Genomic DNA, 14292 nt, shown 5'->3' with positions numbered 1-14292 from the left:
AATCATTGAGGAAACATAAATTAAAAGTTGGAGCATTACAAAATAATCAGTCCAGGAAAGCTATGAAAGGGAAAGGGGGTGGGGGAAATAGCTGTACACAGAATAGGCTGGACAAGTGGAAAGAACCGTAAAAAGTGATATATATATATGTATATATACACGTATAAATATATATCTCAAACCTTAAATGAGCCACACAAGAAGCCAGCATCAAAAAATAAAATACAGGTCAGGTTTATCAGGTTTACCTATGATCTACAGATATCAAAAATCTGGAAAGAAACTGATATGCTGCATGAATACTAAACAAAATGATGCTATAAGAGGTGAACTACCAGGGAGATACTGTATTTTTAATTTCTGTGTTCTAACAAGCTTAAAGTAGATACTGCAAATACTGACAAATATAAAAGGACATATGCAGAACATCACACCCAACATTCCTGGACACTATAGTTAATTAAGCACCAAGACTGTCTCCACCTTGCCAACCTTCTAGTGGGTCAAGCATGAGTTTTGAACTTGTTTCTACTATCATGAAAGAAATTACTGGAAATACAGTTTGGATGAAAGAATGGCAGATCAGGATCAAGAACCCACTTCCTTAGATGAAACCTATTTTAATATTTAAAATTTAATTTTATTATTAAAATTAAATAAATTTAATTTATTAAATTAATAATAAATTAAATTGGATCTTCGTTGCTGCACGCAGGCTTTCTCTAGTTGTGGTGAGTGGGGGCTACTCTTCATTGGGGTGCACGGGCTTCTCATTGCAGTGGCTTCTCTTGTTGCGGAGCATGGGCTCTAGGCCCTCAGGCTTCAGTAGTTACAGCACACCAGCTCAGTAGTTAATGACACATGGGTCCTATAGCGCACAGGCTTCAGTAGCTGTGGCACATGTGCTTAGTTACTCCACAGCATGTGGGATCTTCCCAGTCCAGGGATCGAAACTGTGTCCCCTGCATTGGCAGGCAGATCCTTAACCACTGTGCCACCAGGGAAGTCCTGAAACATTTTTGATTATACTTTTCCATACTGTTTTCTTCACTTCTGATCCAATCAAATTGGTCTTACATATTCAAAGGATGTGGATGAACAGGAAAAAAAAAAAAAGAGCAACACAACTTCATACTGCAAACAGAAGCAAACAAACCTACCCAACAACATGCTGTTAACCAAGCACAGAGAAAATGGTGAGTAGTAAAGAGACATCTAGTCTTTGCCTTCCTCATCCCCAAGAGGTGACCTCTTCGCTCTTAGAACATCCAGCCTGATAACAGTGTTTCTGTTTATCTGGGGGCTTCCAGCTACACTTGACAGTCTAACAATGTTATATATGATAGGGACTTGGGGCCATTGGGTATTAGCTCTACCACTGAAAGGACTAGAGGCTAGGATCAGACACAGGGGTGGTCAGCCACATGGCTGACCCCCAATAGAAACTCTGGACATTAAGGCTTGGGTGGGTCTGTCTGGTTGACCAAACTTCATGTCTATTGTCACACATCACAGCCAGGAATACTTAGCAATATCCATGACTTCACTGGGAGAAGACCATTGGAAGGTTTGTGTGTGTAGCTTTCCTAGACCCTGCTCTACTGCACCTCTTCCCTTGGCTGACTTTAATCAGTATCCTTTCCCTATAATAAATTGTAACCGTGAGTGTAACAGCCTTTAGTGGGTATTGCAAGTTGTTCTAAAGTGTTATTAAATCCGGGTGTGGTTTGGGGACCCCCCACAAACTTGCAAGTGGTATCAGATATCAGGGTGTGGTATTGAGGATGACAATCTAACACTGCAACTGCTAGTAATCTACCAATACCACATTAGTAATACCAGGAACATAATTCCAGGGTCAGAAAGAACTACAAAAACACCTTTGTCTCCACTCAGTGGATTTCTTGTCCCGAGGAATACTGGCTTTGCAATTTTGATGTTATTTTATGTGTATTGTTTATAAAACTAAGTAACTTAATTAATACCAGGAGTTTCATCCTAAGAGAAAAAGATATAGATATATGTAAAACAAAGTTAAGTTGGGGGAAAAAATCTGTAAAGTTAAATTTTAATTGGAAATTTAATTTAATAAATAAGTTTTAGTTTAATTGGAAGTAGGACATACAATTCAACTTCAAAAATTATTTTCAAAGGTTTGCAAAAGTTGAGAAAATAGCATAATGAGTCCCCATGTACGCAACCGCAGCTTCAACATTTTCCAACCCACGGGCAACCTTGATTCATCTTTACCTAAGCAGTCCTGCACTGGGTCATTCTGAAAGAAATGCCCAACCACAAATCATTTGAACCTGAAATATTCTGGTACTCCTCTCTAAAAGGTAAGTAACTGCATCAGATTGCTAGGTTTCTTAGTCTCTTCCAATTTATGTTCTCCTCTCTCTTTTCATCCATGTTTGATTCTATCTTCCTTTTTGACAAGAATTCCTCACGAGAGGTATCACGCACTGCCACTGGGAGGCACATCATGTCTGGTTATCTCTTTTGTTGTCATGTTGAAATCAAGCAACAGGTTTAGGTGTCATAAGCGTGACCCCCAACACTAATATCCACTCTCAATGTTTTCACTCAAGGAAAAGAATTTTGACACCAATGAAGTATTCTGGTCTACAATTTCCAGGTGAGTATAAATAATCAGGAGTGCAGGTAGCACAGGTGCAAAGTCCTTGTGGTGAAATAAAAATTGAACAATCCCAGACCGTGGAGTACTGAATTAGACAAGCAGCCTGCACTCTTCAAAATTCAAAACAGGGAGGAAAACTCAGGTTAAAAGAGTCCCAAAGCGACACTACAGAAAACTGTGTGTGAGAACCTTGGTTGGTCCTTGGATCCAGGTGAGGAAGGGAACACAGGCACAGGAAAAGAAAGAAAGAATATAAAAGCAATAGAACAAGATGTTAACAATCATTTGCAGGTAGGCAGAAAATTAGCTGCCATTGGTTATTTGTCCTTGTCCTATTTATTCAGTCTTTCTATATTTTGTGGTATTTCTGTTAAAACCAGTTGGGGAAAATATTGTACTTCATTAGCACATCAGATACCAGCCAACATTGGATGTGAACCTCTGTCAGAGGAATCTGAGGAGTGGAGAGGGGAAACAACTCTGCAGAAAAACATTTCATCAACACTAGGTTAAGGTTATTTGGACACCTTTAGCCCTTTACCTCAAGGAACCCACCTAAAGTCATCACACTCGAAACACAAAGTTTCCATCTCATGGCAAACTGTAGTTTATATAGCTAAGCTGTAGAGACTGGGCTGATGGATGCAGCCCAAAGGGAAGTCACACAACTGTTTAGCATCAAGTTCAAGAGACCATCTGGCAACTTCTTGTCCTGGTAAAGAAAGCTAAATGTGTGGACTGGGATGAGAATGGGACTCAAGAAGAACATCTCTGCCTGAAGCAACAGTCACGTAGCTCTCTGACTTCCACATTGCAGTTCTCTCTAATCAACGTAGGTACAAATAAAATAGAAGGAGCAACAGGAAAAAGGAAGAAAGAGAGAGAAGGTTGGGAGGGAAGAAAGGAAACAAAAACTTACCTGTGTCAAATTTGGTAAAGTTGGGTATCTTGCCAGTCCCTAAATCAATCAGTACTGTGTCGTTCACCTTGATGAGACAACCTGGGTATTGAATGGTACAGGCATATGAGTTACCAAGTGCAGGATTCCCTTTGTACCCATAATTAACTTCCTCGCTTCGTGTACTATCTCACACAGCGAAGAAAACCAATATAAAATGTAAAAGCAAACCAACTGAAACAATCACCTAATTATTATCCCATCTGCATGATCAGACCCCCCAGATGGCTGTCCTCTTGCTCTCTGTACATCCCCTGCTGGACTGGTGCCTGCTTCACCTACACCCTACTCGCATGATTGACTTTGTCCTACATACCTGCCCCTGCCCCAGCTAGTGATTGTTGTAGCTTTAGATCAGAACATCTTTACCAGGATAGTTTAACAAAGGGGCAGTGAGGGGTGTGCCCCTCTACTAGTTTCCCTGGTAACGAATGAGCCAACCTGGTGTCAATTCCACCTATAACTGGTAAGCTTCCCCCCCTACCCCAGGAGTCCTGCCTGCTGTGAGCTGCACATGATGGGGTGTTGCTCCAGGACCTTGCTTAGATGTTAAGTCCCCCAGCCATTAAACTACTGATGTCTATGTTGCTGACCCCAGGCTCTTTCTTTGGTCTTAAAGCTGGGCAAGTGCAGGGCTTGCAGGCCTAGGGCTTGCAGGCCTCTGGCCTGCAGCCCAACAGTGGGACAAAGGAAATCTCACGGGGATGAAAGATTCAAGATATATAAAATTTTAAAAATAATAAAAAGATAAAATAAGGTCAATAGAATGCTATGATATTTTGATTTAAAATGAGAAATATGTATTTTGGTCTTCATCCCAGGTTCTTCGTAACACAGAAATCAGTGAAGAGGTGAAATCAATGTCTTTTTTATTCCTAACAAGCTTCTTTCAACCATGAGTTTATTTTAATGAGGAGACTTTTGGAAAACCCTAGATTACTATAAGATGGGAGCTGAAATATTTACAGACAAAATGATATTGTGTGTGGGATTTGTTTTGAAATATGAGAAGTGAATGAAAGTGTAAGAGAAACAAATTTGGCCATGACTGATCCATGTTGAAATTTGGTCAGAGGACCATAGGAATTTATTTTACTATTTTTATACATTTATAGTTCTCCAAAACTTAAAAGGAATTTTAAAACATATTTCCACTCTGTTTTAAGAACTCTAATTTTAAGAAATACTTTCAAACAATACAAATCGGAGGAAATGGTGGCATAAGCAAAGAGAGGAATATTGATTATTACTTATTCCCACAACAGAAGAATATTTATTTAAGCAGTTTTCAACCAAAGTTTGACAATTCAGTGATCATACGAAGAAAAAATTCTTTTACTTGTAGCTCTATTGTAGAAGAAGCTTAGTGGCAGCATTTTGACAGTTTCTTGAAAAGGGATATCAACATTTGCAATCTACCTCTGACTACCCCAAGTAGGACTGCCAATAAAATAGGGCAGTTTTCTTAATGACAAAGGAAACATGTAAACATATTAGGTCATACAGTTTATGATGCTCCCATGACGTCAGGAATTTACTCTAGGGCCTACAATAGTGCCAGGTAAGTAGCAGGTGTTCAGTAAATATGTTTAATAAAGTAATGAATACATGAAAGAACATACAAATGACTGAATTCTAAATTTTAATTGAGGAAAATATAGTATTTTATATCACTTCATCATGGGGACACAAAACTTAAGGATATACAAAGATAAACATAAAGCAACAGGACTCAACTTTTCGTTCATGTGGCATATGCTCTTGACAGTGTTAATTGATCAGAAGTTGCAAAATCAAGCCCACCATCTGCTCCACCACAGCCTCTAACACAGACCATTTGTCTTTTCCAGCATGAACAATCAACACTCAAAAAGGGGTCCTCCACAGGCAGCACAGAACTTTTCTTCATTTGTCCTGATTTTACTTCCTTACTATGATCTTATAAAAGCAATCACATGCAGGGCACAGCCTGGAGAAGTAAAACAGAGAAGTGGCAAATGTAAGAGGCCACTGCACTGCCATAGAAGTGGGCATCACTTCTGCATTTGGCCAAGATGGGATTTAAAACAACAAAAATCCCCCAGCTCTCTAGCAGGGAAACACTTCCAAATGGAAGTCTGTTGGAGCTGGGGATAGAGGGTGGAGAGGGGTATGTTAAGCAGTGTTATTTCAAAGCACTTGTTTGGGGCATTTCTATGCTTGCACAGCTGCTAAAAAGCACAGAGAAAATGCATTCTGCAAGTCTCCCCACATGAATGGAGACTGTACCTCAGACATAAATAACTTGCCACTTGCATGCTCTAGAGTCCAGTGGTAAACAGTTCTTTGTTTGATTTTAAAGTTTCAAATAGCTCAGTTAGAGAGCTCATTTAGCTCAGTTAGCTCAGTTAGAGAGGGCCTAACTGTCCTCACTTGCTTACCCATGCTGTCTGCTTGGCTGCTAATTCTAATAAGGAACGTTTTGTGAGTCTCTACTTCCACTGCCAGTATATACACTAAGAAATTGATGAGGGGGAAAAAAATTAGAAGCACAAACACATAGCAACAGATGATAACTGTGAATAGCATAAAGTTTTCAGTCTTAGTACTACTTACAAACTCTATTGTCCATATTATGTGGAGTGTCAATGAAAGTCTTTCACAAAATAATTTTTAACTCAATTTAAAAGAAAGGCAGGTTATAGTAGGGAAGAGGCTTCAGACTAATGAGGAGACCATGATTAACAGATATTTTCAACGGAAAAGAGGGAGAAGAAAGCTACAGGAAGAGTTGTATTTTCTTTCTTTCACATTTTGTGACTGATCTTGTTTACTCATCCAAAGCTTCATGAAGAAGAGTGCATTTTAAATATAATAAACATATATAAGGCAAAATATTTATATCACTTGGCAATTCAAAAGAATAGTTGTATCCTTTTATTGAATAAAAATATTTTTCCTCATGAGCTAGTTCTAAGATTTCTTAAGAAATGTTGGGAAGACTCCAGTATGGGGCGAGGGCCTCTGATCGAAAGCACATGCTCTCCTGTGAGTGACTCGCCAGGTACTTGTAGTTCCCACGGAAGCTGGCTTCCTCAATAACGCGCCTTCAAAGGTTATCGTGTCCATGTCGTGACTGCTCTATGCATCAGCGGATCCAGTGACAACGCACCTTCCTTCTTCTCTTTTCACTTTCCTGCAGGGCAGAGCAGCAGAGCAGAAGCTCCACCACCGCCCTCCTTGTCGGTCAGGATCAGATGGGGCGGGCTGGAAAGGCAGGCGGGGCTGCCGTGGCTGGGTGAGGGTGGGCTGTGCGGCTGCCGCTGCCGGGGGCTCCGTGACTGGCCTCAGACCCGGGGTGGGCACGGAAAGGTGCACGGAAACCAGGGGCTCTGGGTGCCCAGCCCGCGCGGGAGACCGAGCTCCGCAACGCGCACCCCGCACTGACTTAGGACTGAGCCCCTAAGGCGGCATCTTAACAGCACACAAAGGGTGCGAAAGTGTGCAATATACATGATCAATGCACACAGGAGAGACGGGGCGAGTGACGAGTTCAGCACACAGTGTTTGCGTTTCCGACGTCAGACACAAAACCGGCCCCAAAGATCCATTCTACCGCAAGGCAAATACTGAAGAACTAAATTTCAGTCTTAAAATACATCTTAAAGTCAGTGTTTTCCTTCAAGGAGGAAGGAAAGAACTATAAATAAATGACAATACAGTGAATCTGCCTGAGTTTCTGTCTTCCACCCTTCAAGTCAAAGAACACAGCATGGAAACTGTAGAATCTTAACACAATAGCTGCTCTTTTATAAAATAACCTGCTTGAGATGTTAATTTAACAAGGAAAAGCCAAGCCCTGTTCTTGTCACTATCAAAAAATACATATTTATAGACTTTTGAAAACAAAATGTGTATATTAATAACTTTGCACAAATATTTGAAAGAAAATTTTAGCTAGACAATTTTAGAACTTCGTGGAAATAAAATAGGCAGATAAATACTTCATCAAACATCATCAACCGGCAGCGGAGGTATGTTAGTCCTTGGTCTCGTGAAAAATGCTATCTTCTCCCTGGGTGGGCATGGAAAAAATTACGTTAGAAGGTGATATGCAGACACTGAAAGCTGGCAGGAAGCTCTCATATCAATGATGGCTTTCCTTGTTCATAGAACAATCAGAATTTGAATTCTCATCATATATGTTTGTACACAAATTTTCAAAATTTTAATAGAAGTTATGATACTCCTAGGAGGGCAGGGATTTATCTCCAGTGGCTGGAAGAGTGCCTGCTACATAGTAAGTGTTAATTCTTGTTCTATCAACAAATGAATACATTTTTAAAATATATCAGTATATGAATTCTAAATCAAAACTGAAGGAAGTGGTTATAAATAATATCTTGTGTTATTTTATGATAAGGACATAAAAATTACAGGTATAGAAAAAAACAAAGCTACAAGTCAGGCACAAAGTAGTATGGATAGAGCTGTGTTAACTGCGGCTGTATGAAAGAACAAAACCATGCAAAACTGATTTATGTCATTAGAATTCAACACAGCGTTTAAGGAAATTTGCAGGGTAATCTGGAAACGCTGATAATGTTTTGATTTCTGTAATGTTCAGTTTATGAGAACTCACTAAACTATATTCATAAGAACAGAACATTTTCCTGTATATAGAGTATGCTTCAATCTAAATTTTAAAAAGCAAAGATAACACATACTGTACATATGTAAATTGCTGTTATTTGTGATCATAAACATAAAAGATGTTACAAGAGCCGGTAAGTGAATTATGTTTATTAGATGAAATTAGTCATGAAAAAAATAACAGGTTAGGTAGTAACATGTGGTATTTTAATTCTTAATAAGCTGAATGCAAAATTCAACAAAAATGATCATAATTGGACTTAATTAAAGCTACATAGAAAATAAATCAGGAGAAAAATCGCACAATGCTGACAGCAGTGGGGATTCCAGCTTTGTTCTCCACTTCCTTGTGGGTCTGTCTCAATACTTACTTTACTCTTTATAATGACAAAGGTGTGACAGTAGAAAGCAAGCGGGAGAGTGAGGCCTGGGCTTCTCCCCACCTGAACGCCTGCACTTGGATGGGCTCTTTGAGGTTCTGCCCGCGCAGCTGGCACACCCCTTTGGAGGCCTTCTTCAGCATCTTCTCAGCTGCCTGTTCTTGATGGAAGTCAAGTTTGGTCTGTCTCGTCTGCAACAGCAAGGCGGGGTGAACCAGACGGGTTTGCTTCCAGTTTCAAGGAAGAGCGATGGAAGCCCCTGCCAGCTCCGGGCACCGGGAGGGGAGAAAGGCCCGCCCGCCCGCCCCCTCCCCCCGCTGGCGGGCCGGGGCCTCACCTGCCTCTCGGCCTCCCGCAGCAGGCTCCAGAAGCGCTCGTCACGCAGTAGCCAGGCCGCGGGCTCGGCGTGGCCGCGGAGCTGGGCGTCCTCCAGGCGCTGGCGCAGCTCGCGCAGGGCGCACAGCTCCTCGTTCAGCTGCCGCTGCCGCGTCCGCGACGCCTGGAGGTCCAGCTCCAGGTCCAAGGACGTGCGCGCCGCCAGCGCCGCCAGGGAGGACCTGCAGGGCTGCGAGACCGCGGCCGTGAGCGCGCCCACCCCGCCCGCGCCCTGCCTGCAGCTTCTTCCCCGAGTGACCGACCCCACTGGAGGGAGACACCCGCAGCGTGGCCGGAAGCCAACACAACACGCACGTGGGCGACACGGGTTCAAACCTCCACTCCGGTAACGAGCCAGTGACAGGAAACTGTCCGCTGTAAGGACGACCTAGGCTTTGGCTAAAGCACAGAGAAACAGACCCTCTCACCGGGGCAGGAGGGCGTCATCTTTCTCAAGTGCTACTTGACAATATAAGCAAGAGCCACAAAATGTGTGTTTTCTTTGGTTCTGAAATTTCATTTGACTTGCATCTGAAAGGCACAGCTGATGATGTGCAAAAGGTTTATGACAGAAAAAATCCTGAATACCTAACAAGAGAAAAGTGATCAAATACATTATAAGGCCAGCAGAAAATGCAGCTATTGTAAAAAGATGAAAAGTATACCGACGTGGCAAAATCTTAATGATCTACTGTATAACGGGCAAAAAGCACGTTATAAACCACGCTGAGGGCTGTCTGGTTAAACACACACAGGCTGTCAAAAACGCTCCTCCCCAGGGAATTCCCTGGTAGTCCAATGGTTAGGCCTCCCCGCTTCCAATGCTGGGGTGCGGGTTCCATCCCTGGTCGGAGAACTACAACGGCAGCCGCGCAGCGAGGCCAAACAACAACAACAACAAAACGTTCCTCCCCACATAAGCCTGAAGTAAGCAAGTCTCCTGTTTTCAAGAAGGTTCTAAGACGAGAATAGAATTTTGTACACGGAGCTGAGAGCAAACAACGCTGGGGAAGGCAGTTAGTGCAACAAAAGCACAAATCCACGAGCCTATCAGCGTTGTTGGGAGGACTGAATAACTGTATGTGTTTTACACACCCATAACACTAGTCTGCACATATGCAGAAGTTAAATGCAAATGTAAGTGACTTAATAAACACGAACTCATTTAAAAGCTCTGCTGAATTCATAGCAGAGCTCACTGGTTCCCAACCAGGGGTGACTTGGGCCCTCAGGGGACAGTTTTGGTCGTCACAACTGGGGGAGGGGGTGATAGTGGCAACTAGTGGGTCAAGGCCAGGGATGCAGCTCAACGGCCCACAGTGCACAGGACAGCCCCCAACAAAGACAGACCTAGGCCAAAATGCCAACAGCATGGCTGCTGAGAAATACTTTTGTTGCTGAGTTATGTGTTTTCTTATCATTCTCTGTCAGCGGCTACTCTAAATACAACCACCACAAGGAGATCTGGGAATTTTTTTTTGTTTCAAAGAATTCTTGCCCGGGAAAGTCAGGGAACCACTACCTTACAAATTAAAAGTAGCAAAACTGTGTAAACTGGCGTGATGTGGAGAAAAAATTCGGTGTATAGAAAGGAAAACTGTAGAACAGTCCTATGTAGGAGAATGCTCCACGTTGAAAGACTCAAATTTTCTAAACTGTATATACTCCCTTGTCAAAAAAGAGAGAAGACTCTCTTATACATAATGGCTGTTTATTAATTTATTATATTGTAAAATGTAAAGATCCTGTATTATCTTAGATTATGACATTATCTTAGGAAATTAACAAATATTGGTAACATATTGACATTATATACACTTTTTAAAATTATACCTAAGTAAAAAAGGAAATAAACATATCACCTTTCAATTAATCTTACCTAAAATATTACGTCTTCAGGTTTGTAGAAATAACTCCCAGCGTACATACAGACAGCATATTAGTCTACGTGGCACATACCTGCTTATAGCGAAGGGTTCGTCTTTCCAAAGTGTTTCGGACAAAGGGGGACTTCCAGGGCAGCGTTGAACTGTCGCTGTCACTACGATAAAGCTACACCAAAAAGACTGAGGTTCAGAAACACTTCCTCAAGAATTCAACATTCATTCTCTGTGTACTCTGAACTGGATTATTTTGTTTCTCGTGCAGGTACTCAAACAGTTATGATGTTTAGAGCTTTTACCAAGACTTTGGGTTTCGCTTACAAGAAAACCCTACACAAGAGTTTCAGGCAAACAAAGACAAACCAAATGAGCAGAGCAACCCCCAGCCCCACCCCTCCTTCAGGTCCATCAACCGAACCAGCTGAGGTTTTCCAGGCTAATCGAGCAACACAATTTCAATCCTATCAATGCCAACTGCCACTTGATACGGTGTGACGCTCATGAAAACCCACACTCTCCTCAGCGCTTTTCACTTTTTATCAATCATTCTCATTTGCTGTGTTTCTAGCTTTGGCAAGAGCTGGGAAGACTGGTGTTCCAGAAAAGAGTCTCGTTCCTGGCAGGAGGACAAGCCCACACCACTAACACCCACCCTGCCCATCAAGGAAAAAGATCTGGCTTTAAAAAGAAAAATAAATAATGCCGACTTCACGGGAGCCGAGACGTTACGTATTTCACTTGGCGGCAGGTTTTCATTTCAGGATCAACATATATCTGCGGGAAAGCAAAGTCCTGGCCTTCACGGCCTTACTTTCCATGCCAATGAACCCCAGATATCAGGAAAAGTCGCAGCCCTGCACTTACATGCCTCCCCTTCATCACAAACATATAATATAAACACAAAGAGGCCTCTAGAAGCATCGCCGGCCAGTGCGTGCCTTCAAGCAGGGCGCAAAGCCCAGTGCAGGGGCTGGAGGCCTGTTTTTGGGGAGGTGAAGGGCTCCCTCCGTCACCACCCTGTTCTCAGCAAGCAGGCTGGAGGCTGCTCCACAGGGGCTCGGCAGGAGTCCAGGATAAGGAAGGGTGGCCTTCGATCAGGCGCCTCCAGCCGCGTGATGAAGCATCAGGCCTCACAGGGCTGCAGCCTGATGGGGCGGGAGTGCCCCGCCTTACCCTGGGCTGCCCGGGGCAGCGCGACCGGGGCACCTTGCTGCGTGGGGAGAGGAGCTGCAGGCCTCGCAGACGTGGCCACCCGGGCCCCAGCCCCTGTTGCTCCCTCCTGTGAGTAAAGGCTTCCCTCCCCAAGAAAGGTGGGCTCCCTGCTCAGCTCCTGGGCAGTGACCTGTAAGTCCCTAGAACGTACTAAGTGTCTCTGTTTACCTGGGGACCTTGGCCCAGCCACACAGTCTCTGCTGACAATGTGAGGGGGGCCCTGGGCCACCAGCTTGACCCTGGAGGGGCTGGAGACGAAGGTCAGCCACGCCGGCCACCAGCTGTGCCTCGTGACGACCCCCACAAAACCCCTGGGCACCAAGCCTCGGGTGAGCGCCCCTGGTCGGCTGTGCTCCGGGCATGCTGCCACTGCTCCGAGAGGTGAGAACTCCCGCACAAATCCGCTGCGGGAGAAGGGCTGGAAGCTCCGCCCGGTCTCTCCGGAGCGCTGCCCGTTGTCTCTTCCCTCTGCGCGTCGGTCTGCACCCCTTCCCTGCGGCGCACCATCATCGTGGCTACGACGGCTTTTCTGAGTTCCGTGAGTCCTAGCCAATTTCTGAGCCTGAGGGTGGGCCTGGGGACCCCTCAGTGTCTCCCACGTAGGCCTGAGGGTCTGCCTCTCTCATATGATCAAACTCTGGCTTTGCCCTAATGCAGTGGCTCCTTGGCAGCCCCTTCAAGGGAAGATGCTTTCTCCAACAAGCCCCGTTAGAGGAGCGGGAGGGTCAAAGCTCTCCTCGAGCCAAACGGCGCCCCCAGTCTGCTGCGTCGTGAGCACTTACCCTCAACAGCGCCTCGTCTCTGCTAGTCCGTGCCGTCACTGTCACACGGCCACGGCCGGCCAACCTCCAACCTGCTGTCCTGTCTCCACGGACCACAGCAGGTGGGGTCTCTCCCCCTCCACCTGTCTCAGAGTTCTCAACCCTGCGTGCAGGTGAGGACCAGCCGGGAGCTCCAACCCTCTGCTGCCCAGCCCCGCCCGCGACCGATGAAGAATCCTTCCAGGCAGGTGGCAAAGGAATCCCGACTTACTCTGCAGACGTACTGGCTTCGTGCTGCGGGCGAGAAAGTCTGGGAATGCACAATGGTGCTGCTCCGTGTGAAGGGCGAGCCGCGGGCCCTGCGGCCGGGCCTCTCCTTCGGCAGACTCGCCACCTCTTCTGGGAAGAGATCTTCTGTGTTGGTTTCCTTATCAACCTAGAGAGTAATTTATTGTTTACCACGACTCTTTCTAGAACACAAACATTAAATTAGCATAGTCACCAAACAATCTTTCCATTTCCACTGGAGGTCTAAGTGGCATTTCACACTTAACACGTCCAAAATGGAATTTCTGATATTCCCTCTGCCAAGGATCTCTACTTTCCCATTTGTTCCAGCAAAAAAAGTGTTCGTGTCATTCTGGACCCAGCTCTCTTTCATACACCCTATATCTGGTCCAAGATTAAATCCTGTTGGCTCTGTGTTCGAGATTAAGCATGTTTTGACCTCCTATCACCAACCCTTCATCTGGGTCACCATCGTCTTGTGCCTGATTAGTGCAGGAGGCTTCTCACCCGTCTCCTGGATTCCACGCCTCCCTCCTCCCTTCAAACCCTTCTCAACACAGCACCAGGGACATCCTGGTAAAAACTGAAGTCAGACCCAGCAATTCCACTCCTAGGTGTATACCGAAAAGACCTGAAAACAGGTGTTCAAACAAATACTTGCACACAAATGTTCATAGCAGCCTTATGCAAACAGCCAAAAGGTGGAAGTAGTCCAAACATCCTCGGGCGGATGAGCAGATAAACAAAACGTGGCATACTCATGCAAGCGATGAGAAAGAGGGAAGTGCTGGTAGATACTACAATCTGATGTACCTTGAAAACAGGCTGAGTTAAAGAGGCCAGTCACAAGAGGCCACATGCTGTATGAGCCATTCATTCATTAATTTTTATTGAAGCATAACGACTTACTATGTTATATTAGCTTCAGGTGTTCAACATACTGATTCCATATTTTAATACATTACAAAATGATTACCATGATAAGTCTAGTTACCGTCTGTCACCATACAGAGTCAACACAATATTATTGACCTTATACCCTATGCTGTACATTACATCCCCGTGACTTACTTATTTTATAACTGGAAGTTTGTACCTCTTAATCTCCATCACTTATTTCCCTCATCCCCACCCACTCAACCCCCCTGGCAACCACTAGTTT

General features: G+C 44.3%; 1 protein-coding gene and 1 pseudogene across 2 annotated transcripts in view; both read right to left on the bottom strand.

The window, feature by feature from the left end:
- Positions 1–6707, bottom strand: part of LOC309653397 (XK-related protein 3-like) — a 37581-nt pseudogene extending 30874 nt beyond the window's left edge. Inside the window, exons 1-3 of the transcript in view lie at positions 6647–6707; positions 6020–6094; positions 3561–3641 (exon numbers count right to left, since the gene is read on the bottom strand). The product of the transcript in view is annotated as an XK-related protein 3-like (transcript). The remainder of the gene's footprint in view (positions 1–3560; positions 3642–6019; positions 6095–6646) is intronic.
- Positions 6708–7586: 879 nt separating this feature from the next.
- LOC309653396 (protein WWC3-like) overlaps positions 7587–14292 on the bottom strand; it is a gene marked incomplete at both ends in the record, with an annotated part of 64258 nt that continues 57552 nt past the window's right edge. The window contains 5 exons of the mRNA XM_082448019.1: positions 7587–7653; positions 8675–8802; positions 8949–9176; positions 10946–11038; positions 13114–13278. Of these exons, the coding sequence (XP_082304145.1) occupies positions 7587–7653; positions 8675–8802; positions 8949–9176; positions 10946–11038; positions 13114–13278 (681 nt within the window). The remainder of the gene's footprint in view (positions 7654–8674; positions 8803–8948; positions 9177–10945; positions 11039–13113; positions 13279–14292) is intronic.

This window comes from Balaenoptera physalus, assembly GCF_965194825.1.
Source record: "Balaenoptera physalus genome assembly, chromosome: Y".
Taxonomy (NCBI): domain Eukaryota; kingdom Metazoa; phylum Chordata; class Mammalia; order Artiodactyla; family Balaenopteridae; genus Balaenoptera; species Balaenoptera physalus.
This window is presented reverse-complemented; position numbering and strand designations above follow the sequence as displayed.